The following is a 21,780-nucleotide window of genomic DNA, read 5'->3' on the forward strand; positions in this document are numbered from 1 at the left end:
GTTCATGTCTCTGGTGGGACACTTCACATGCTGCCTGTAACTTGGGAGTTCCTGGTTCAGTTTTGCTATGTCAAAGTCATCCATGATGATGAGCAGGGAGTCTGTATGTCTGTATGTCCGTTATGTGCTCAGCCAGGTTCTGTAATGCTATTGTTACACAGGCCTGAGGTGAGATGTAAACGCTGACCAGAACGAACGAGGCAAACTCCCGCGGTGAATAGAAGGGACAGGAGTTGATAAAGAAGCACTCCACGTGAGGACTGCAGAAATTCTTCAACACTGTGACATCTGTACACCAACCTTCATTAGCACGTTCCGCCTCCCGGTGTTTTCCGGGAAAGCTCCGTGACGCGGTCTGAGGGGAACAGCTGGAAGCCGGGAAGGTGTAGCGCTGCATCAGGGATGTTCCCATTGAGCCAGGTTTCAGTGAAGCACAGGGCGGCAGATCTGTTAGTCCTTGTTTTTTGTGTTGAGGTAGAGATGAAACCAGAAAGCACTAGTAATAGTAATATGGGGGAATCTGAGTGTCTCTCCATTCTTAAATACTACTTGACATGGTTTTGGTCAACCCCCATTGGAAATTGGCAAAGTTCTTTAAGTTAGTTTACAAGACTTAAATATCTTGTCGTTATTATATTCATTTTTTTAAATTGTATTCAAAAATGTTAGCATAAATCTAGTGACATTGATGAATGTTGGAGAATGGCTTCACCAAACGCAACAAGATGCTAGATAAATCTGCTTTTCTTGTCGTCTCAGGTTGAAGATGACTTGAGTGGTGTTGTGGAGGTGATTGGGATAGTGTCCAACAAGGGAACGCTAATGGCTGCAACATATAACATACTACGGGAGGACAAGGGTATTCCTTTTGGTAAGTCTTTGTGTCATCAGTGCATACAGCAGTTATAACGCAGTAGCATGTGTAGGTTATGACTCCCAGTCTATTGATTCCCACAGATTTGGAGCTGTATAACGAAGCTCTGAAGGTCATCCATGACTTTCCCCAGCACTACCCATTTGAAGTGGCTGCAAGTGGATAAGCACTCTTGTTCAGACTATCTTCTTGTTCTTGATTTTTGTTAAATAAAGTTAGATTGGCATGAATGTGTAGGATTTAATCTGTTTTTGTAATAAAACAAGAGTAAGTAAAAGTTTTTTTTTATTATTAAACTAAAATGTTTTAAATTGAGTGTTGTGTATTTTTGTTGGATATTTTTAAACATCATTTTATGATCATCGATTTCCTGGTCAACATATGCTAAAAACCAGGGTATTGCAAATAATGTCATTACTCGTTCTTCCATTTTAATGTTGACTTAAATGGTTGTTGGGTTCTGCTGTAAAAAAATTAAGTCAGCTGTGAACCCCAGGGGCAGTAAAAGCTGAAAACAAGAGCTGGACTCCGAAGCGCTCTGGAGCCCAGGCTTAAAATGTTCACATCCTTTGTTTCTAGACTGACATACGGCCATCCCTTAACATGTACCTACTGAGTGCAACAGATGAGCAAACATGTTAAAATGTGACCCATTTGTGGACATAGTCAACACGTAGATGAAGTGTACCCCAAAAAAGCTACTTACCTAGCTTTTATGCGCTGCCTGTTTAGCAAAAACTCATAAAGGTCAGTACTGTTAAAGGCAAGCTCACAACTTATTAGTGTTTTTCTATATTTGGAAGCCTTTTTAAAGTCATTTCAACTTTGTTGCTCTGTCTTAAACCATAAGAAACAAAGTCTTAATGTCATTATCACACTTGTTACAATGTCACGAAATTGGTCGTCTGCATTTAACCCATCCTCTAGGGGAGCAGTGGGCTAGTCTTAAAAGAAGTTTGTTCTGCATGAGTATTTATAGGTACACTATTTGAAGGGCACCTGGCCAAGGAGCAAAGTGGAGGGTGAAACCTGTTTCTATAAAGTTTATACTTTTATTTTAAAAATGCGTGATCTATGTAGTAGGTGATGACACCTTACTAAATCATCAGGGTAAAACCTGCTTCTATTTCACAAGTTTATACTTTTATTTTAAAAAGGCGTGATCTATGTAGTAGGTGATGACGCCTTACTAAATCATCATAATTATGTCTTGTTCTTCTAGGGTTCTATTGATGTTCTTAATATAAAATTTTCTTTCAAACAAATGATGACAGTCCACTCCTCCTGGGAGGTGTTATGAGGTGGGTGGTTCTCCACCAGAGTGAACTAGTGTCTGGATGATGGAGGGTCTAAGTGGGATGCTTTTTCTGCATATTTTTGGAGGTCCATAACTGTAAGCTGTAGTTTTTGTTTAACTAGTCACAATTATCTAATAAAAAGCTAAAATAGTGCTATTAAAGCTATTGGATTGGTGCTTTTTTTTTGAAACAATATGGAGGAAGCCTGTGCAGGTAATTGCTAAACCGTATATTACTCTAATTAACTAGGCATAATAAACCACTTGAAAGCAGAAATATTGCGACTTTTAGCTAAAGAGCAGGATTGACAAGGTGCCTGAACAAAATACTGTTCAACAGACTGACTGCAGTTGGGAAGAAGCTGTTCTTGTGGCAACCTGATGGACCGGAGCCTCTTGCCAGAGGGGAGGGGCTGAAAGTGTTCATGTCCTGGGTGAGAGGGGTCGGCTACAATCCTGGCTGCCCGATCCGGGTCCTGGAGATGTGCAGCTCCTGAAGAGATGAGAGGTGGCAGCCGATCACCTTCTCCGCTGAGTGGATGACACGCTGCAGCTTGGCCTTGTGTCTGGCTGTGACCACAGCGAACCAGACCGTGATGGAGGACGTGAGGATGGATTCAATGATTGCAGTGTAGAAGTTTACCAACATCTTCACAGGAAGGTGGAACTTCTTCAGCTGTCTCAGGAAGTACATCTTCTGCTGAGCCTTCTTGGTGATGGAGCTGATGTTCTGCTCCCACCTGAGGTCCTGGCTGATGATGGTGCCCAGGAAGCGGAAGGACTCCACAGAGGTCACTGGGGTGTCACAGAGGATGAGGGGCTGGGTCCTTCCTGAAGTCCACTGTCACCTTCACTGTCTTCAGAGCATTGAGCTCCAGGTTGTTAGCGCTGCACCATGACACCGGACTGGCTGTCTCACTTCTGTAGGCTGACTCATCTCCGTCAGAGATGTGGCTGATGAGGGTGGTGTCCTCAGCAAACTTCAGGAGTTTGACAGGCTGGTGTCCAGATGTGCAGCTGTTTGTGTACAGGGAGAATAACGGGGGAGAAAGGACACAGCCCTGGGGGGATCCGGTGCTGGTGGTCCGGGTATCCGAGACAACCTTCCCCAGCCTCACATACTGCTGTCTGTCTGTGAGGAAGCCTGTGATCCACCTGCAGGTGGAGTCAGGCACATTCAGCTGGGAGAGTTTGTCATGGAGCAGGGATGGAACTATAGTGTTGAAGGCAGAGCTGAAGTCTACAAACAGGATCCTGGCGTAGGACCTTGGAGAATCCAGATTTTAGCATCTAGATTGATGAAGTTGAGGGCCATGTTTACAGAATCATCTACCGATCTGTGTTAGGGAAATTGTTAGTTCCCTTTGTAAATCTTAAACAAAGCAGACACAATCAGTTGAGACCTTCTTCAGGATTTTACTTGCAAGGAGTGAGCGGTTTACAGCAAAGGCAACTTCCTCTCACTGAAGAGAAGACAAGGATTTAGCTCATAATATATATTGCATTCTGGGAGGTGCATAGTCACACACGTGGGAAATATTTCCTGCACAAAGCAAGCATTGGGCTCATCAGATAAGGATATAAGGATGCTACACACCGGTACTCCCTATTTCCCTCAATCTGTTGCCTCTGTAGGCGTACTGCAAGGGGTCCAAGAGGGGTCTGTGTCTTTGAGGTAGGAGAGGACGAGGAACTCAAAGGACTTCCCGACTACAGAGGTCAGGGCCACGGGCCTGTAGTCATTGAGTCCTTTGATTCTGGTCTTTTTGGGGACAGGGATGATGACTGAGGATTTGAAGCTGACTGGCACATGACAGGTCTCCAGTGAGGTGTTGAAAATGTCTGTGAACACTGGAGACAGCTGGTTGGCACAGTGCTTCAGGATGGAGGGGGAGACAGAATCCGGCCTGCAGCTTTGCGGGGATTCAGCCGTTTAAAGAGTTTGTTCACATGAGGGGTGTGAGGGGGGTGGGGGACGCTGAGGTGTAAAGCTGTGTGCATGGATCAGGTGGGGCTGTGGGGGGAGGGTTGTTGCTGGACAAAGGCTGGGGGGAAAAGTGTTAGGACTGTCTGCTGCCTGCTCAAAGTGGCAGGAGAACGTATTCAGGTCGTTGGCCAGACGCAGGTCGTTCAGACAGTGGGGTCTCTGGGCTTGTAGTTTGTGATGGTTTTGAGCCCTTTCCAGACAGAAGCAGAGTCATTGGCTGAGAACTGCTGTTCCATTGTCTCATCATGGGATGATTTAGCTTTTCTTACCTCCTTGCTAAATTTGTTCTTGGCCTCTTTGTATTTATCTCTGTCCCCACTTCTGAATGTAGCTTCTTTCTCTGACCTCAGCTGTCTGAGCTTAGCTGTGAACCAGGGTTTGTCGTTGTTGTAGTTCATCCTGGTGCGTGTTGGAATGACGCTGGCCTCACAGAAGTTGATGTAGGACGTCACAGTGTCAATTACACTTCGAAAAACAAAAATACTGCTGTTAAAGCTAAACATTTGGATTGGTGCGTTTATTTTGAAAGGATTCAGAGGAAGTGTGTGATTAATTACTACACAATCAAACAGTGTAATGAACTAATCAGTAATATGCATAGAGGTGGTACACTGAGCATCAGGAGTTTGAACTGTAAGCTGCAGCTGTGGTCATAAAGACGAAAGGCGGGAAAATCAGGCTCATTCTGCTCTCTGAAAGCAGAGTTGCACCGCTGCTTGTTACATAATACCTATCACAAAAAGTCAACATTTTGAATGCCAAGGCTTTAATAAGCAACTGGTGTGAGTTTTATGTTTGAAGACTATAAATTGTGGCCACAGTCGCAATTTTAAAATGTTGTACTTCTGCGTTTCTCTAAAAAAGTATCACAGCCAAACGCATTAGATTTCATAAAAGGATCCACTCGTTTGGCTGGGTGTAGCGGCTGAGCTCCTCCTATCACCCTGGCTTTCACAAGTGGCATTGTTCATGCATAAACGTCTGCCTCACCCTTTTGGTGAACAATGTTAAGCTACAGCTTTACAGTGGGACACTCAACACCTTAGCTGATAAATAGGCTTTCTTAACTTAGCTGTAAGTATTACTAGTACTTATCACTATCAATATAATATAATGTGTGATCATGGTAGTTGTAATGTTATATGTAATGGCTATTATTAAGTATAATGATGTATACCAATGCATATGTGTATGTATATGATATATGTATATGTTTGTATGAGTGTGTACACATACCTTAACACTATTATTGATAATAATATTAATTTCTAAGGTAAATCACAGCACAGAAGTTGTTTGTTATGAATGTGTCAGCCTAAGGTGCATCCCAGCTATTTTATTTTGTGTATTTTGAGTGTTTGCTGCTTAACTGATTTGCCTGGCTTCAGCAGCAGCAAATTTATTAAATTTTATTTTTAAACGATATGGAAGAAGTGTGTGAAGGTACTTGCTACAATGTAAAATAGTATCAATAACTACTCATAATAAACCTGTTGAAAGCAGAAATTTTGCTATTCCTAGCTAAAGACATAGATTGGTGCTCTTATTTTGAAAGGTTATGGAGGAAGCATGTGCAGGTAATTGCTAAACTGTAACGTAGTCTGATTACCTTGTCACATTTACGCATTAAAAAGCAGAAATAGTGCTATAAAAGCTAAAAATTTGGATTGGTGCTTTGATTTTGAAAGGATCCACACAGGAGGTGTGTGAATAATTTTTAAACATTCAAACAGTGTAATGAACCAGTCAGTAATAAGCATAGAGCTGCTACACTGAGCATCAGGAGTTTGACCTGCCAGTCAAAGCTGCAGCTGTGCCATTGTCATGAAGACGAAAAGTGGGGCGCATCGGGCTCATTCTAGGTTCATTCTAGGTGAGCAACTGGTATGACTTTTATGTTTTAAGACTAAAGACTGTGACCATGGTTGCAATTTCAAAATGATGTAATACAGCAAAATACAACAACAAAATACAGCAAGCATTTAGTTTGACAGCAACAGTGGAGAGAAAAAACTCCCTCTCTAACGAGGAAGAAACCTCCAGCAGAACCAGGCTAACAATCATTGCCAGTGACCTGAACCATCTCTAACTATAAGCTTTATCAAAAAGGAAGGTTTTAAGCCTGATCTTAATGGTGGAGAGTGTGTCAGCTTCTTGAACCTGAACAGGGAGCTGGTTCCAGAAGAGAGGAGCTTGGTAGCTAAAAGCTCTGCCTCCAGTTCTACATTTAAAGACTTTAGGAATCACGAGTCGCCCAGCGCTCTGAGAACCAAGTGTTCTGCTCAAAGCATAAGGAACTATGCTCCTGGGGCGGGAACTACTAGGAAGAAGCTTAAGTAGTTGCATTTCAAATTGAGGAACTTGAAAGGAACTTGTTGAAATTGAAGAAAAGGTGATGTGGTTAGAAATTGTTTGCTGAACATGATAAAACATAGCTGAATGTATCAAAACAGCTAAAAAAAATTCAAGAGCTGAAAGAACAGTTGAAACATTTAAAACAGCTGAGAGAAGCTGCAGAGGAAATAGTTGATTTTTAAATTGAGAAACATTGGAGCATTGGAGGAAGAATGCACAAGTAATTGTTAAACAATAAAAAAGGCTCATTAAGTAATCATAATTAACTTTTGTTCAAAGTCTTGTACTAAACAGGTATCTAACCGGAATTTCCAGGGTTGAAGCGAGGCTTCTTAACCGGGCAGCCACAGTAGTTGCTGATGTCAATTCTCAGAGCAGCACTATACATATATTTGAAAAACTGAACATTTCTTAAAACATCAATAATATAGTTTAACATTTGTGATACAACTAATTTTTTACATATATTTGTTCACAGGACATATATTTTGTTTTGATATTGTTGCATAAACATGTCTTAGACGGGAGTTAAACCCAGGTCTCCCACTCAAGGGAGTCACAGACTTAAGCCATCAAGCCACAGGATAGTGAAGTTGAATAAGAACATAGCTGAAGAGATTTCTCGACATGGAGAAAAACGTTTAGTCATATTAACACGTAGCAGCCCAGGGGGGTTATTCCCATCCTGAACCGCTAAGGCTTATCTTTAAAGTAACCGTTCTTGTGTTTGTAGTATTATAGTTAAAGTTAGAATTTAAGTAATGTCATAACTTGTGAAATTAATTTAGGATTTTGTTCAGGTGTATTGTGTTCTTGTGTTTTGAGGGAGGAGCGTGTGCATGTGAGTGACCCTCAGGGCGCAGTGATATATTAAATGTATGAAAATTAAAGGGGATTTGCACCGTTCTGAGGGAGTGTCCAAAAAGAGACAATCTTTTGTTATGTCTAGAAGTACCGGCTTCTAATAATATTAAGATACTTATAATATTTTTATTGAACAAAACACTGCTTTCTACAACAGATTGTAAGGTGAAAAATGAAGAGTCTAATACAAAAGTCATTCACCAATCATGGCAAGGGTCACTGCTTCTGTTAGGTTGTATTACCCACAATGCATTGCACTCAGAATTTCATATAATGCTGAATGCTGAAATATTGAGTTTGCTTTTCAAGAAAAGCTTAAGCATTTTAAAGAATAGCTAATAGTGGTGAATGCAAATAAAGTATAGCTATATTGCTTAATCTATATAAAAAAACAAAACTAATTAGGCATCACAAAATATAACATTGGTAAGATCAAACACCACCATATTCTTTTAAAACAATGTTAAAATGCAAGAAACAACAATTTTTTTTCATTTGAAGAATAGCTGAAAGCGGTTGATACAAAGGGAACTCCTGTATATATATCTATATAAGTAAAAGGTAAGTAATTAATTTAGTAAGTAATTTATTTAAAAGTTTAATAGTATTAATATAATCAATATAGTGGCAACTAAACAAAAAGCTGAATGTTGCAACAATTTGAAAACTACAGTACAACTCTGATGTTGTAAAAAAGCTTGTTTATCAGTTCTTGCAAGGATAACTCATTCACACGCTGTTAGGGTGCATTACCCTTAAGACAGTGCACATTTCTCCATTCATTTCAATGAAAAAAAGATGGAAAAAGCTTAATAACTTGAAAAATATGAAACATATTAATGAGAAATTCATTCATTATCACAGTCAATGCTGCAAAGCATTGACTGTGATAATAAAGATTACAATCTCAATACAGTGAATGCTGTTGACAGCACTGTGACAACAAGCAGCAACTGAACACAGAAAGGACGATTGGATCAGTAAATGAGCATAAACAGGACGGACAGATTTAAGCTTGTTGCTACCTGCTTGCTCTGTCTATTGTTCTCACATCTGTCATTTGTCTACGGTTTGTGCTGTCACGTTACCGTTTCCCAGTCTTTGTTGCATTTTGTCTGTCATGTCTCGTGTTTTTAGTTTGAGTTTAAAACAAATTAGGTTGATTATCAATTTCAGTCTGTGTTGTGTTGTTGTGCATTTGGGTCCTCTCCTCCTGTTACGTTAGTCTGTCTATTTGTGCTCTGAGTAGAGCTGGCCACTTTTAAGTTTAGTTTGTATTTGCCTGTGTGGCATTCAGGTTGGCCAGGCCTAAGCTCTAAGCTGAGCCTGGTGCATTGATCAGTTTAGGCTTCAGCAGCCTCCCTGGCAAATGGTTCATAGTGACCTGATCCATCTTTAACTAGAAGAACAATTCTAAGCCTTACAGCCGAGGGGTGTTTCTAGAACCTGAACTAAAACTGGTTCCACAGAGGAGCTTGGCAGCTAAAGGCCTTGTCTCCCATTCTACTTGTAGAACCTCTAGAACCACTAATCCAGCCAGATCATGGCTCAGAAAAATGCCAGTCACCTCAAATTAAATACATAAGTGAGATGGAGGAGTACATACTCCCCACAATCTCGATGTGTGTATCATGACCTCACAGGCAGGGTGCTAATGTCACAAGCTGTAAAGAACCAAGCATCCCACCAAACTGAGCGGGATCCCCGGTGGGAGTGTAGTAGCCTGGAGGAAGACAGCTGCCGTGTTCCAGCAAGTCCAGACACTACTGTTAATGTTGGAGCATCTGCTCCATCCTCACACTATCACTTCCATCTCACACTTTGTCATAGAAACAGCTTAACTCAACTGACATGTTTGATGATTTACCAACATAAATGTCAAACATTAGCAGAGAAGGCAAATCAGCCCATTTATTGGCTAGTCATCGTGTGTGTGTGTGTGTGTGTGTGTGTGTGTGTGTGTGTGTGTGTGTGTGTGTGTGTGTGTGTGTGTGTGTGTGTGTGTTGTGGGTTAAAAATTCTTCAGATTGGAGCAGGTTTCTTTTCACCTTTTATAGAGCAACACTCCTGAAACTGTCCATTAAAAGTATTCTCACATGCTGTAAGAATGTGTCATTCCCATTTCAATTCCTTTTTTTATGGGGACTCTGTTTATGATGCCATTCTGTTAAGCACGTTAACCCTAGAATGACAGCAATAACTGGTGAGTTGTGGATCTTTAAAGCTTTTATCACACTCCCAAAGGTTACTAGTTCATCCTCCACATACCAAGGTGGACACTGTGATGGTTTAACACAGAAGGGGGGCTTGAATGCAGCAGCTTTCCATAATGCAATGTGAAGCAACATGTCTAAAAAAACTCTGCACATGTAACACATGCCGATCTGGGCCCTCAGGGGAGGGTGTGGGGGGGCACAGGGAGCTTCAGTTAATAAAGCTAGAGGCATCCAGAAATTCAGCCTGGCACAACATGTGAAGAGAAGTAAAAACCCACAGTATCAGAAAATGGACGTGTATGTTACAGGTACAGGTGGTTTTATCATCACATTTTTATTTCGAATAAATGTATTTATATAGTGCCAAATCATACAAATCATACATACAAACAGACAAATTTTACATACAACAATCCTTTAATTGTAGCCACCTACAGATAAGTTTAATTTTTAATTCCAATGTGACATCAACTGTGGTGGAAAAACTCCCTCTCTAACAAGGAAGAAACCTTCAGCAGAACCAGGCTGGATGTGGGCGGCCATCTGCTTTAGTCGGTTGGGGTGAGAGGATAGAGAGAGAGAGAAAAGCACAACAGCAAGCAACAGCTGAGCACAAGCAGGATAGTTGGATCTGCAACCTCCCTTCACAGACACATAGCCCTGAATCTGATGATATCTGTAGGTGAGAGGGAGAGGGAGAATCACAACTACTGGAGAGAAATAGACAAGGTTAGTAAAACATAGAACAATGATAGGAGGTATGTATTATATACCACTATTTATTGTGATGTCACTGAACATTTCTACAGAGACATGAAACCATTGAGGAAGATCCAACACAGCAACCAGGAACCCAACTGCAGGTTCTGCCAGAGATTATCTATAGATGTTTGTGTGTCTTGGCCTTTTAGAACCTTAGGAACCTATACAGAGCCGGCAGGTTGTGTGTTGCTCATCAATGTATACAGTGTGATTTACAGAAATGACTGCTGACAGTAAAATATGTGCTGTGTTTGGTTTCATATCTGTTTTCTCACTTTCCTCTGAGTTCCATCAGCTTGTGAAATGTTAGTAGAGCAGCTTCAGAGGGTCAAGATGAATTTTTGTGCTTTGTTTCACCTTAGTTGGCTCATGAATTATATATCTGTTGTTATCACACTTTTTAGTTGAACTTGTCTTCATTCGTGTTGAACCTTTAGAAACTTCCCCCCTCACAGACAAATATGTTGAACAAAGAAGCAGCCTCTAAACAGCACCTTAACCTCAGACACACACTTAGCGGACACTGGGCTCATACGTTACACACTTCGCATGCATCATATTCTTACCTGCAGAAGCTCTGTTCTGTGAGTGTTACTGTGAGTGTCAAAACTTACAGTATGTATACCACAAAACAAACTAAGAAAACAAAACAAACTCTTTTAGTTGAGAAGCCGGCTTATGACATTTTGGCAGACTAGCAGCAGGAAAAGGAACAAGGTTATAGATGAGCTAAAACACCTTCACTGGCTGATGCGTGTTATGTTACACATAGATTATGACCTGATGGACTTCTAATATACAAAAAAGGAGCTCTACTCAGACACACTGCCACACTAACATAATAACAAACATCTGACAGACACCTTCAACACATTGTATGCTGCCTGTCCTCTAGTCCAAAGGCCTCAGTTTCAAAGGTAGGTTTGACACACAGCCAGTTCACACTTCTCACACTGCAGAAGATCATTTTGAAAGAGCTGTGACTTGCCAGAGCTTTAGCTCAGTGAGAACAAGTCCCTTCCTCAGTCTGAGACGTGAGAGCCCAACGCTCTGGTCAGTCAGCCTCATTAGTTTCTCGTTGTTGCTGCTGTTTCACCATTTATAAGAAATTATTTTTGTTTTAAATTAAGCATTAAAACAAAATATTTCCTATGTTTTATTATGACGACTTAATCGTTTATTTGACACGTGGGTATGATTGCATGTATTTGTTAGATGATTTGAATGTACTGACTTTTAAAGTTATGTTGCAAAACAATTTGACCATCATCAAAACCTGGACCTTTAAAAAATAATTCCCTCTCTATGGAATATTTGTAAAACAATTTCAAGAAATATCAGTGATTTATGTGAGGAACTGGGTATGAGGCCTTATCTGGGCCTGTCTGTATGAATTATGGGAGCAGCTAATAGAAGTTCCTTGTGCTTACATCCTCCAGGTACACTTTCTCACAGCCACTCAGCCGTCTCAAGTTGCCACTCAGAATACTACTTCATAAACCTCAGCTCTGAAACATCCTAAATTTTTCTTTTTTTTCTGCCCCACCTTTAATGAACCTTGTTTTAGTGGAACCCAGACATTGGACGACGTCTATATCTTCCTGTCTCCCTTGGCCTACAAGTCAATTTTATTATGTACATTTGTTCAGGCGAAACTATCCTATTGGCGCCATGGTTCATCTGCAGACTACTGCATATGAACCATTGAGCCTAAGTATAAATCAAAACATCTAATATGAATAATCACAGTAGTGACAGCAACACTAGTCAAGTGATAATACAGTGTGTGATTGGTCATTTAACAGCATGGAATCAAATAATCCTTAGTGTTAGTGATTGATTTTTGGTTTATTTCCAGTTGTGTTAAGTCAAATATTTAGTTCTGATATTTCAATGAAAAGGTTTGCTTTCAAAAAAAAGCACATGATTCATTAGTCATAGAAAGTGATGGATGAAATTATAAACAAATGTCCAAACAGACATCTCATTAGTGGACTGGGTCTTTAACAGGATTCTAACTGCAAAATAGTCACAGACGAGTTTTTGTTTCTGAAGGTTTATTGTGAAGGGACTAACAGGAAGTTTTAGTCTTGCAACAGGCTTGGCTTAGAAGCTGCAGTTGTGTGTGCCTCAGACTCAGCACAGCAGCAACGGTCATCTCTCTGATGAGATCTGGACATCTCACTGCTCACTACAACACAGGTACGTCAGGAATCTACAATAAGTAAAATGCTAATTTGTAGATGTTCTCATGTGATTAAAAGCAGCTCCAGCTCTAATTGGCAGACGTGTGTTGGAACTGTATTTATACATTTACATTACTCAGTTGTAACCTAGTGAACTGGTACAAATCATTGATGAGATTATTTTCAAATCAATACAAGTCATCATCTTCATATCTTGAATGAACAAGGTAATTATCACAGTTCTTGTAAATATGTAGGATTCAGTCAATTCAAATGATTCACACTTAATTCTAATAATATTGTCTACACAGCTCCATGGGTCACTCACATAATCGACTTTGTCTCTGTTTTCTCTATTTCTAAAACATTTTCATGCAATCCAAAAATGCAAATTGAGTTTGTAGGAAACCTTTTTGCAGTTTATTAAACTATCTATGAAAACAACTGAAACAGCTCGCAGGACTCAATTAACAATAATAACAGTAGTAATAATAATTGGTATCACTATCAGGCTTTTAATAAAGTAGCATAGTAGTAAATGTGGGTAACAACACTGAAGTCAGACTGTGCCAAATCTAAACAGGTACCATCAGACTCAGGTGATGCACAGTTACTGGTGCAATTAATCGATCAAACACTACTGTTAAAAACAGTACTGGTTGTTCAAAGATTAATGGGTCTACGGAGCAGAGGTCAGATCTAACCACTGATGTCCAGACTGCTGGACAAGTGTCTTAACACAACTGTTCATCCATTAGCAGGTGTGTCGCCCTCTTGTGTGGATGTCAAGTCTTTGCAGAACCACAATCAGAAAAGTATTTATTGACAGGTACAGTAAAAACACTTAAATGCTGTTTGCTAATATACAAATAATGTGAAGTGAATGGACTCAGAGAGAACTGAAGTTGCACTTTTTATTATCATTACAATAGTAAACAGTTCACTATTAATTCTGCTCCACATTTCACAGACTGGGCAGCTGAACCATGACCATGAGGTGGTTGCTAAAGGTCTTGATTATTATTTTGACTGTGTCAAGCCCAACCAGAAGCCAAAGCAGGAGAAGGAAAGGACAGAGACGCGATAATCAGATCATCTCTAAGGAAACTAAAAGTATGTGCTTTTAGAATTACTGTGTGTGTAACCAAAGGAACATGGTTCTGCTCCATTTCAGCAACAACACCTGCTGGAACAAGATTCCAGAATGGAGCAGAACCTTATATCAACTAGCATAAGCTAGCGGAAACTTGGGGTTCAAGGACACTTTAGCACATGACTTGGGGAAGCGAGGAAGTGAACACCCACCCTATGGTAGATAGCCAAAAGCCCTACCTCTACAGTACCTCTTGAGCCACTGCTGCCCCACTATTGTGGCACCATGTCGCCTGATGAAGGCAAGCCAGTCTAATCCCACATTGTTAGAACCTTTGTTAGTGCCAGACCCAACACAATCAGGCCAGCAGTAGACACACAGTTAGATTGTTTGATGTAGCTGAACGGTGGAGCTTTATGTCCTCTGCACCGCTGTGCTTTGTGTCCAGACCTGATATGTCCAGTGGAGGTCATGTTCATCGTGGACAGTTCAGAGAAAGCCAAAGCTCTGTTGTTCGAGCGGCAGAAAGACTTTGTCCTGCGTTTCAGCATGAGGCTTGTGCAGCTGCAATCCACTGGCTGGCGACTGCGTCTGCGTCTGGCTGCTCTTCAGTACAGCAGCAGAGTGTCTGTTGAGCACAACTTCAGAGACTGGCAGGACCTAGACGTATTCCAGGGCCGTGTTGCTGCCATGACCCTGATCGGCCATGGGACCTACTCGGCCTACGCCATCGCCAACGCCACGCGGGTGTTTAGTCGTGAGACCTCGCCCAGCAGCCTGAGGTTGGCGCTGCTGCTGACGGATGGAGCCGACCACCCTCGCAGTCCCAGTGCAGTGATGGCAGCTGCCGAGGCCAAACAGCACAACATCAGGGTGTTCACCATCAGAATTTCAGGCCCTCCCACAGATGGACCCATGGGTGCAAAGCTGCGCTCCATCGCCAGTGCCCCCCCACAGCAGCATGTTCTCAGTCTGACAGACAAGCACCTGGATGACCGGCTCTTCAGTGAAATGGTCAGTCAAATCACAGCAGAAAACATGTCACATGCTCATTTATGTTACTTCATCTATGTTACTACTTATCTTCACCTTCAATCATGCGGAGATGTTTACACCTGAATATGATTATTGAATATCACACCTTGGCACAACAGTCAAATTTCATGTAAAAAACTCATCAGCATCATGGTTTGCAGTGCGAGAAAATGAAGAATATATCTCAACACTGGGAATGTTCAGTTATCCGTTTGGTGGCTGTTTCTTTTATTGCTAATCGTGTTCCAGCAAGTGTTGTAGCAAGATTACACTAAATGAATCTTCTATCTGTTTCTTTTAGGGCTTAATCATTAAGGCTGGGGTAGGTTGACGTTATCCTCACTGTGTCTGTGATGATTTCTTGTCGAATGTCTACCCTTGACATTGCCTTATTGATGTCCCTTCAGTGCCCGCAGCCAAAGACCTGCCTGTGTGAGAAGGGGGAAAGGGGCCATGCTGGATTCTCAGTGAGTCTTTTCAGGTTCAATCTGTTCATTCCACTGACATCAGAGCTGGATCTGCAGCATCATCCACTCTGCGCTGTCATGTGACACTACTGCATAACTGGCACGCTCACTTTTCATTGGAAGCAATGGTTGGTTATTATTAGTCTATAGTGCCTCTTAAGTAGCCACTAGAGGAATGTTTCTTCATGGCTGTATCTGGAGGCCATGTCTGGGTTTGAGTTGATCTGCTTTAAGAACATTATCTCTCAGCTCTGGTAGTGTCTGCTGGCTTGCTCTGCCTCACAGTTCAGTAAACCTCACTGGATAGCCACGCATTCAGTGAGCAGGTTCGTCTGGCCTGAATGTTCCCATAATACAAGTGTAGCAGGTCTAGAGGAACAGTTGAAACAGCTAAAAAAAGCAAACAGCAAGAACCTGGTGCTGGAAACTTCACAGGTCGCACTGAGAATCCCCTCACTCACCTTTTCCCATACATACAAACGTATGAACACATAATCCAAACTGAAGGGGCTCCTATATTCTTACTCTTCACAACCTCTGGCTTCACTTTCATCTAGGGGAATCCAGGGCAGCCAGGGTTTGATGGAGCACCAGGACCAAAGGGCTCATGTGTAAGTCTCTATTGTTTCCATAATCCAGCAGTGGCAACAGAAAGAATCCATGATGTGTCTGATGTTTGTGTCTGGGATCGGTCACTATAGGGGGAGCCTGGCTTTAATGGACACCCAGGAATGCAGGGCCTCGAGGTAACTACCACATGTTTACTTGGTTGGTTATTTACATTCTGTAACATAGCGAGAGGGGTTCATATTATTCAAACAGTACAGCTGAGGCTTTTATAGGCAGGTCTGTCATCATCTGACTCAACTGTCAATTAGCTCTATGTAAGAAGGGACTAATTGATGAGCCGTTCTGCGACATGGCCGGGCCACAGTTGCACAGCCTCGTACCCTATTTAAGGGATAATTTCATTCATTTTTTGTCAGGCCAGCTGCATGGCTAGACAATGTAATACTATTTACTCTATATTAGATTTGGTTTGTTCAAACACCTCAGCTATTAAGTCTTTATGTCATGAACCTTTTCCTATATTTATTGGTATTTACATAAAGATCTAAGACAACACAATACAGTTAAAGGTCTAAAAAAATATGGGATAAGGCTTCTTATAACATTTACATAATATATTTATACAACTTTCATAAATATTGTGTTCTTTCAGGGGCGACCTGGCAGCAAAGGGGAAAAGGTATGTGTTTCAAAATGCATCCCTCTAATTAATATATCTATGAGTGAATCTGTGCATGTTACACCATGGACATACATTCACACAGTCAGTGCAACAAAGCCTGTAGAGCTTAAGTGTCAGACAGTTTGATTTGGCCCAGTGCCCAGATCTAAAAATCTTAATCTGTTTTCTACTGGCTGCGTTTTCTAGGGAGAACAGGGTGAATGTGGTGCCCAAGGCCAAAAGGGGGCAAAAGTAGGCTTATGATTGTTTTTTAATTTCTTTTTATTCAGTTTCCATTAACCGCTGTAAACATAAGTGTACTGATATTTACAATATTTGCTCCAGGGTGCAGAGGGTTCTGTTGGCCCCAGAGGCCCCAGAGGAGAACAGGTAAAAATCGTATTCTCTTGTAGATTATGAAATACACGGCAATACATACCTCAGTGTGTCAGATGTGTGTCCCGTTACTTTACTTACTAATGATTAGGCCTATTATGTTAGGATGTTGCTCATCTCTACTGTCTCAGAATGCAAAGACGCAACACAATTTGGAAGCTATATGAGATCAATCTTGAGTAAGTGTGCAGGAAGTGGTGACCGAGGCTTAGAAGCCCAACTCTGTCATGCTTTGCAAAGACTGTGCTCGATTAGTGGAAGCATAGTCTGCTTCCAGTATGGCCCAGTGCTACACACAAACATTAGACCGCAAAGCAGATGTGCTCCTTTCACAGCAGGAGTCCTAGTGAAGGTGTGCGGCTGTTTTCATCAGTCATCGACTTTCAGATCCAACTATAGAACAAACAGCTTCAGTGTTAGTAGAAAAATCTGAACACACTGCTCATACTTAAAGAGTGTCTGGTCAAATTGAAAGATTCCTGTGTGCCTCATATTCACAGAGCAGTGAAAACCATATCCTCTGAATCCATCTTCTGCTCTGCACTAGTGGAATGTGAGCTGTGGATTAGGTATTATCCCCTAATGTAGCCTTTCTAAAGCGGGGAATCCAAGCTTGTAATGTCTGCTTGTAGTCTCTGACCACACGTTGTCTCTGACAGTTGAGATTTAGGCACATTATACATAAACACTTGAGAAGCCTGTCAGTGTCAGTAGAACAGAATCAGCTCTCTGTCCCCAGTTCCCAGGAAAAAAACCAACACGCTTATGGATTCATTCACACCAAAGCATTGATATGCCTCAGAGTTAAATATGTAAATATTTAAGTTAAATATGTTTATTACAAAGGCCATGTGCTCAGTCTAGAACACATGATATTTAGAGGAGGCTATTTCAGCTGAATGAATGTGAAATCAACCTTGGCCTGTGAGACCCTAAACACATAATGTACAGTAGGATGCTCCCTTAGTTTGCAGACAAACCTTTTGCTAAAATCTATTTATGCTGCTACAGTAAATGTTTCAGTAGTGAACAATAGGTCTGTGTGTCACAAACATAAGTCAGGTTCAGTTCTTATATTTTTCTTTTTTTGTATTGTATTTGCTGTTAGAGACAGGGTAACACCGGACCAGTCCGTCACATTTATTATTTATTTATTATATATTTATATTTACTATAGTTACTTACTCTTTTCCTGTGGCTTATTATTTTGTCCCAGGGAGACAGTGGAGAACCTGGAGACCAGGGCCCAGAGGGGCCTTCTGGATATAAAGTAAGAATGCTGTCAATCAGGTTTAGAGTTTCTGGGCGATCCAGTAAGATCCCAGGTCTATGTCCATTTTTAAGTCAACATGACTTTCTTTTACAGGGTGAGAGAGGATCAAGAGGTGCACCTGGTCGTCCAGGAGAGAATGGTGTTGGACTGCTTGGTCTTAAGGTAAATTTTCATAAGCAACGTTTCCTTCTGTCTGTGAGAAGGGCAGTTAATTTCCTTACCTTTATACTTCATTTTCCAGGGTGACAAGGGAAACCAAGGAAGATCCGGTCCACCTGGACCAGTAGGGATTGGTGAACCGGGGATGCTTGTGAGTTGACATTTATTTACTTTTAAGGTCCATGCACACACTTTTTTCATGCTCCACAATGCTAAAGAATTGGACCTTGATGTCTCAGTAAGGTGTCTGTAACTTTTCATGCCAAAAAGCGCTGTAGATCGCCCACACGGCCTGTCTGAAAATGTGTGTTTTAAGCTCTCGTCCACAACACTCTATTTTCGGAGTGTGTCGGAAGCTAAACTGATCGCCACACCCCTTTGAGGAAGCGCATAGCCGTGATCCGCCGCGGGAATCAAACGTCATGGTCACTGATACCATTGTAATAGCAAAACTGGCTAACTCGTCCTCGTAGTGGAGTTTAACCATATGTTTGATCCAAAATCTGACTCTGAAGTCGAATGGGAGGCTGTTGAAGTGGTTACACTTCGACTGGCACAAGGTACGTCTAACTGGCAGATTCACGTTTAATTTAATTTATTGATTTATATAATATGCAACTTGATTAGCTGCTAACGCTAATACTAATGGTTGCAAATTAGCAGCCTGAATTATTACAACAGAATCTTCATAACACGACTACAGCTTGTTTGGGAGCATAGCTTGATAAACTAATATAAACTCATTTTTACATGTTTTTTTATTTCTCGTTCTGCTGCTGTGTGAAAATAATTTTTCTATAATGGGATCTTCAGCTGCAGCTTATATTTTGCCGTATTTGTCTGTAATTAAGTGCCAATGTAGGAACAGTGAATGCCTACAGAGGCATGGTGTGACAGCAACTATTGCTTTCAAGATATTGCATGTGTTTATTACTTTTATTAATAACTTCAAATTTAAATAAATCTTACCTCAAGACGCCTGAACCACTTGCCAAACCTACTGTCATGTATGGTTGATGATCCAGGACTGGAGCCAGTATAATTGAATGTGTATTCATTACAGAACACATTTAATATACAGTATATCACACAATTACACATGCATGGAATAAATCAGTATCTCAGAAATTCATAAAAAAACTTTTACAGACTTACAGATTAATCATAATGTACCTGGGAACTCTGGTTTACAAACATAGTTTTGTTTCTAAATATATTTGGACCTTATATTTTTTTAATTGCTTTTAGTAAGGTGTATGATAAATCAAGTGCTAATATATAACTAATAGAAATGTAGTTATTGTTTTTTTCAGTACTATGTCTGTGTGTATCTCAAGTTGTTGCAGGTATCTAGCCTAGAAGTCTTGTTAGCTGGTGCTGTGGACTTCTAGGGCGAAGAGTCCAAGTCATCCCACCTTCCCTGGTCTGGATCAGGGCAGTGTTTCCTGAGGGACAAGGCACCTATAGTGGACCTAGACCACCTGTGAAAAAACATAAATTATTGTTTGTTTGGCAATACCTCAATAAAAGCTGAAATATTATAAAACATTTGTCTGTTTTCCCTCATTAGGTATATACATACAAAAATAGTTCAGTGAAACAGCAATAGTCAAAGCCAACTTAATTTTTAACCAATGCAGCAGCACTATAATGCTGGATTATTATCGTCAATTTACAGAGCACAAAATGAACGGGTAGGATTCATAGTTATGTTGAAAGCATAGTTTCTGGAGTGGAGATGTGAGGATCTCTTTTGTCTTCACGTGTTGGAAGACATCGGAAGCAGCAACCCTCAGAACAACCTTTACAGATCTAAACAATAAATAGAGGTACTTAGATCAGTTGTAATGGTGTTTGGAGCAAACACGTTTTCAACTTATTTTATAGTGCTGGTTTGTTAAATCTTAGCATGACATTAATGACCTCCTTTCTGTCAGGTTGCTCAAATTCTGCTCAGAGGGCGGGTGGGACAGGGATGTTTACAAGGTCCTACATAGAACAACCTGAGTCCAGCAGGACTTTATTGGAGATGGTCTCCATCACATTTTCCACATAATCTGCATCATAACACGAGAATTACAAATTATCCGTCAACAGATTAAAATGTCAAAATAAGTTGACCAACTGCATACAGAGTAAATATATAGACAATAATATAGATCAGATTATGAATACCACAACTACTGAAATGTGAAATGCAAAATCTCTGTCAAATAAAACTGCATATTGGCCAACAAATGATCATACTGCTGTTAAATGTACATACCTTTGCTCCTGAGGTGAGCACTCTTCTCTTCTACAAGGTAGCCGCGTGTCAGTTTGAGAAGCAACCTCCTCGCGTTTCGGTAGCTGACATGCGTCAGCCTGTATAAAAAAACATGTCACGTTTACAGCTAAAGTAGCTAACTAGATAAGCAACAACACACATTAGAGTTAGATAGAACCTGCCATAACCCAAATTCACGGGTCTACTCGGGCTACAACATACACGCGACAGGCTCGGTAATTAGTAACACAGCTGACTCTCAGAACTTACTAGCGCTAGCCGCTAACGCTAGCCGCTAAAGCTGCGCTACCATCACGCTAGCAGCTACGATGTGAGCTGAGTGAATGACCTCAGTACCATATATCACACGATTCGAACCGGACGAATGCTGGAGAGGCTTGGACCCATCCAAATTGCGTGTCAACACCTTGCAACACTGTCTCTCTCTGTCGCTGTAGCTGTTAGATTCAACAGTTCTAGCAATTAGCATTCCTTACACAGGGGGGAAGCTACATTATAAACAGGGAAACTTCTGGAGAATCCAGATCGTTTGGGGAAGCAGCAAGTGGATAACTTCTTGAGGAACAGGGCGCTTCTTTAACCTGAGTGACTTCTTCTTTTGTCTTTTAAATGGCGGGTGGCAACCAACTGAAAGGTGCATTAGCGCCACCTCCTATGGTAGACTGCGCAGTGAGTGACTTCTTCTTTTGTCTGTGACTGGAGTGACTGAAACGAAATGTTTCAGGTACATTTAGGGGTCCAGGTTTGTCTGGGGGGGTGAAGCTGGTTCTGTGATTGGTCAAAGTGAATGCAGACGTATCCGGTCCGCCAAATTTGAAACGATGCGAAGCGAACCGGATTGGATAAACTCTCAAAAATGTGAAAAAAATAGGGGGCGTACCTCTAACACACCAGGAGTGTCTTAACGTGACCCAGGGAGTCAAATAAAAGTACCAGAATGCCCAAAAAGTGAATTTTGCATGTGCAGGCACCTTTAACTTATTTAACCAGATAGGTTAATTGAGAACCAGTTCTCATTCACTATAAAGACCTGTCTAAGAAGCAGGACAGCTCTTCAAGATGCTTCAGCTAATTGTGCATATACAGTACATTAGGGCGCACAGTTAGAATTTATTAACCGATACAATTACTCAGGAACTCACGGTGATGTGTAAACAATAATTATTGGAGGTTTGACTAAATGTGTGAAACCTAGTTTAACAGATAATTTATAAATGTTTAAATTATTCTGCTCAAATTATTATTTAACTCAGTACAGAAAGTAGGTGCATAGAATTTGAGGGTTTAGATTATGGGCT

At 41.0% G+C, this 21,780-nt stretch overlaps 2 protein-coding genes across 3 annotated transcripts in view; both read left to right on the forward strand.

Annotated features, from left to right (window-relative positions):
* rpa3 (replication protein A3) overlaps positions 1–1,189 on the forward strand; it is a 74,103-nt gene extending 72,914 nt beyond the window's left edge. For both annotated transcript variants that reach the window (XM_055512725.1, XM_029166250.3), the window contains 2 exons: positions 760–871; positions 958–1,189. In XM_055512725.1, coding sequence (XP_055368700.1) covers positions 760–871; positions 958–1,040 — 195 coding nt within the window. In that variant the 3' untranslated portion in view covers positions 1,041–1,189. The remainder of the gene's footprint in view (positions 1–759; positions 872–957) is intronic.
* Positions 1,190–8,202: 7,013 nt separating this feature from the next.
* col28a1a (collagen, type XXVIII, alpha 1a) overlaps positions 8,203–21,780 on the forward strand; it is a 65,981-nt gene continuing 52,403 nt past the window's right edge. Inside the window, exons 1-13 of the mRNA XM_029166999.3 lie at positions 8,203–13,370; positions 13,512–13,654; positions 14,083–14,648; positions 14,971–14,991; positions 15,077–15,136; positions 15,694–15,747; positions 15,838–15,882; positions 16,359–16,385; positions 16,575–16,619; positions 16,713–16,757; positions 17,980–18,033; positions 18,130–18,198; positions 18,278–18,346. Of these exons, the coding sequence (XP_029022832.1) occupies positions 13,528–13,654; positions 14,083–14,648; positions 14,971–14,991; positions 15,077–15,136; positions 15,694–15,747; positions 15,838–15,882; positions 16,359–16,385; positions 16,575–16,619; positions 16,713–16,757; positions 17,980–18,033; positions 18,130–18,198; positions 18,278–18,346 (1,182 nt within the window). The 5' untranslated portion in view covers positions 8,203–13,370; positions 13,512–13,527. The remainder of the gene's footprint in view (positions 13,371–13,511; positions 13,655–14,082; positions 14,649–14,970; positions 14,992–15,076; positions 15,137–15,693; positions 15,748–15,837; positions 15,883–16,358; positions 16,386–16,574; positions 16,620–16,712; positions 16,758–17,979; positions 18,034–18,129; positions 18,199–18,277; positions 18,347–21,780) is intronic.

The sequence above is a fragment of the Betta splendens genome, chromosome 11 (assembly GCF_900634795.4).
Source record: "Betta splendens chromosome 11, fBetSpl5.4, whole genome shotgun sequence".
NCBI lineage: Eukaryota > Metazoa > Chordata > Actinopteri > Anabantiformes > Osphronemidae > Betta > Betta splendens.